Source organism: Penaeus chinensis, chromosome 41 (genome assembly GCF_019202785.1).
Source record: "Penaeus chinensis breed Huanghai No. 1 chromosome 41, ASM1920278v2, whole genome shotgun sequence".
Lineage (NCBI taxonomy): Eukaryota > Metazoa > Arthropoda > Malacostraca > Decapoda > Penaeidae > Penaeus > Penaeus chinensis.
The window spans coordinates 5,856,260-5,858,819 of record NC_061859.1 but is presented as its reverse complement, the minus strand read 5'-3'; the positions used below and the strand labels follow the sequence as shown (position 1 = coordinate 5,858,819).

Genomic DNA, 2,560 nt, shown 5'->3' with positions numbered 1-2,560 from the left:
TTATCATTAATAATAATAACAATAATATTTTTACTATTAATATTAATAATAATACTAATAATAACAACGATAATGATAATAATAATGATAACGATAACAATAATAATAAAGGTAATGACTATAATAACAAATATTATCAATGATTATCAATATAAGATGAAAAAGGAACTTTCAACTCCAATCCCTGGCTCGTTGCCGTGGGGGGGGGGGGCTTAGGAGACTGGGGCCCATAGTAGGGGATCCCCCCTGCCTTGGACCTCAACCCTCGCCTCAACAATTTTGCCTCTTTTTCACCTTTTCTTCTCCCCTTTTCCTTTTGCTTCTCTTCATCCCCTTTTGTCCTCTTATCCTAATCGGCAACTCAGTTTTAGCCTTTTCGCTAAAACAGTTCTTTATCATAATGGTGTATGACCTTTGGTGCCTAGTTCATTTATTTGTTTCAACCATAAACCACTCTGGTAGTCCACAATCAAAGCCATATGAACAAAAAACAAAAACAAAAAATCCTTAATCGGTGGCTTCGCTATATTTTACGCCGCTAACGACCTTAGCTGTTGACGCGACAGATTTTTTTCAATGAATAAAAATAATCACTTAAAACTACACAGAACAAACTATTAAACCTATTAAACAGCTGGAAATAACTTCCTTTGCCTACTTCCTCATTACGAGCAACATGCTACTCAAAAAGCCTTAATGGACACGCAACGCAAGTCCTTTGAAATCAGAGTAAAAATTTTCACAAACAGAATGAAAGTAATACTAAAGAAAACGAAAATCCAATGACATGGTAAATGCTACTGCATGAAAGGTTGATTTAGCGAAGAAACTGTCGGCTTGTAAATGCATAATTCATCGATATAGATTCTCTCGTTACATTTCATACTTAAGAACAATCTTGGTTTGATGATTTCGTTTACAGAAGTGCAGTAAATAAATCTGTAGTAAAGGCAAGCTGCTGCCTAGATGATACGAAAGATCACAGACATGATAAATAACACTAGATTCTAACGCATAATCGAACAAGTAGCTGCCATAACAATACTTTCTATTACCGACCCTTTTCTAAAACAGGCACACAGAAATTATATTAGTAGAAATGCCAACTGTAGGTAGCCAAGTTAATATTGCCACTCCTAGAAAGATAGTCAGAGCTCAGAGACAATGGAGAAGAACAGATCGAGAAATTAAGATTAATGCATAAACATAAAACAGTAAATTATATTGGAGGGAATAGTCATTTGTCAGTATATTTAAGGTCTTTTTCGTGAGTACCGTTTTTGTGGTTGTACTACGTGAATGTGTTAGGAATAGCAAACACACACATGCTCGCGGTCGATAGCTTTGGTGAGTATGTACTTGTCATAGGGAATGGGGCGAGTATAGTACACGGAAGGTTATTAAAACATCGACCAGGCATAAACGGTACAGTAAGTGCCTAAATAATAAAATATAGTGAAAATATACGATTAGTCTGTCCGTTTTCCTACTTTCTCTGCGTTATTTCCTCAAGGGAACGACCTCGAGTCTCTGGCAAACTAACAGCACTTACCAGAGCAATAACGAAACAAACACCACCGTATAACCAGAACGTTCCATGCTCCCCCATAAAAGATGAGGCCAATGAATACGTCCTAATAGCTACGAAGCTCCCTAGAAAGACCAGACAAAGGATTAAGGACACTCCTGTTGCGCGGAACGAAGTAGGAAGCAGTTCTCCTTGTAGGATGAAAATTACTGGCTGACCCACGCCGGTGAAGAAAACAAAAATAACAAGGGAGGTCAGTGGGACCCAGCCGAAGTAATTTACGTATCCAGAAGTATTTTGAAAGTGGAAATAACCTCCTAGACATGCTAGGCAAAGGGCACACGATACATACGACGATACTAGTACCGGTTTTCGACCCATTCGATCCACCACAGTAAGATGAACAACTGTGCCCGCTACCCTAACGGCGCCAATCAGCATAGCACTCACGTAAGCGTCCAAATCTACATTAGCTGATTGTAAGATTGGTACGATATAAGCTATCAGCACGTTATAACCACTGAAATTATAGAGCAGAGATATAAAGAGAAGTAAAATGAAGGTTTTCAAAGTGGATGGTTCGGTCATTATCCTTAACTGACCCCTTATACTATTCTTTTCCGGACCATTTTCTCCTACCTGGTCCGTGATGGCATTCATTTCGGGTTTTGAATCATAAAGAGCGCCTCTGTAAAAGGTCAGTGACTTCTGAGCCTCAGTGAGAAGCCCCTGGGTAATCAACCACCGTGGTGAATTGGGCAAGAATAGAAGGCCAATGACAGGAAGGATGGCAACCCCGGCGCATATGAGAGCTGTAGTGCGCCATCCTAACCCTAGACTGCCTATAGCATATACGAGAAGAACCCCCGCTTGCCGACTGGTGGTCACCAAGCCAAACAGGAGACCACGAAGCGTCTTGTGAGAAACTTCTAGAATGTACATATTTCCGGCGGGTAATGTGAAGCTTCCGGTTAAACCCACAATGAATCGCATGGTCTGCAACATCATCGGGGTTTGTGCAAATGCAAGACC

General features: G+C 40.1%; 1 protein-coding gene across 1 annotated transcript in view; it reads right to left on the bottom strand.

Annotated features, from left to right (window-relative positions):
- Positions 1 to 250: 250 nt before the first annotated feature.
- The window catches only part of LOC125047693 (facilitated trehalose transporter Tret1-2 homolog), a 4,810-nt gene continuing 2,500 nt past the window's right edge, over positions 251 to 2,560 (bottom strand). The window contains exon 3 of the mRNA XM_047646063.1: positions 251 to 2,560. This exon is cut by the window's right edge and continues 119 nt beyond it. Coding sequence (XP_047502019.1) covers positions 1,487 to 2,560 — 1,074 coding nt within the window. The 3' untranslated portion in view covers positions 251 to 1,486.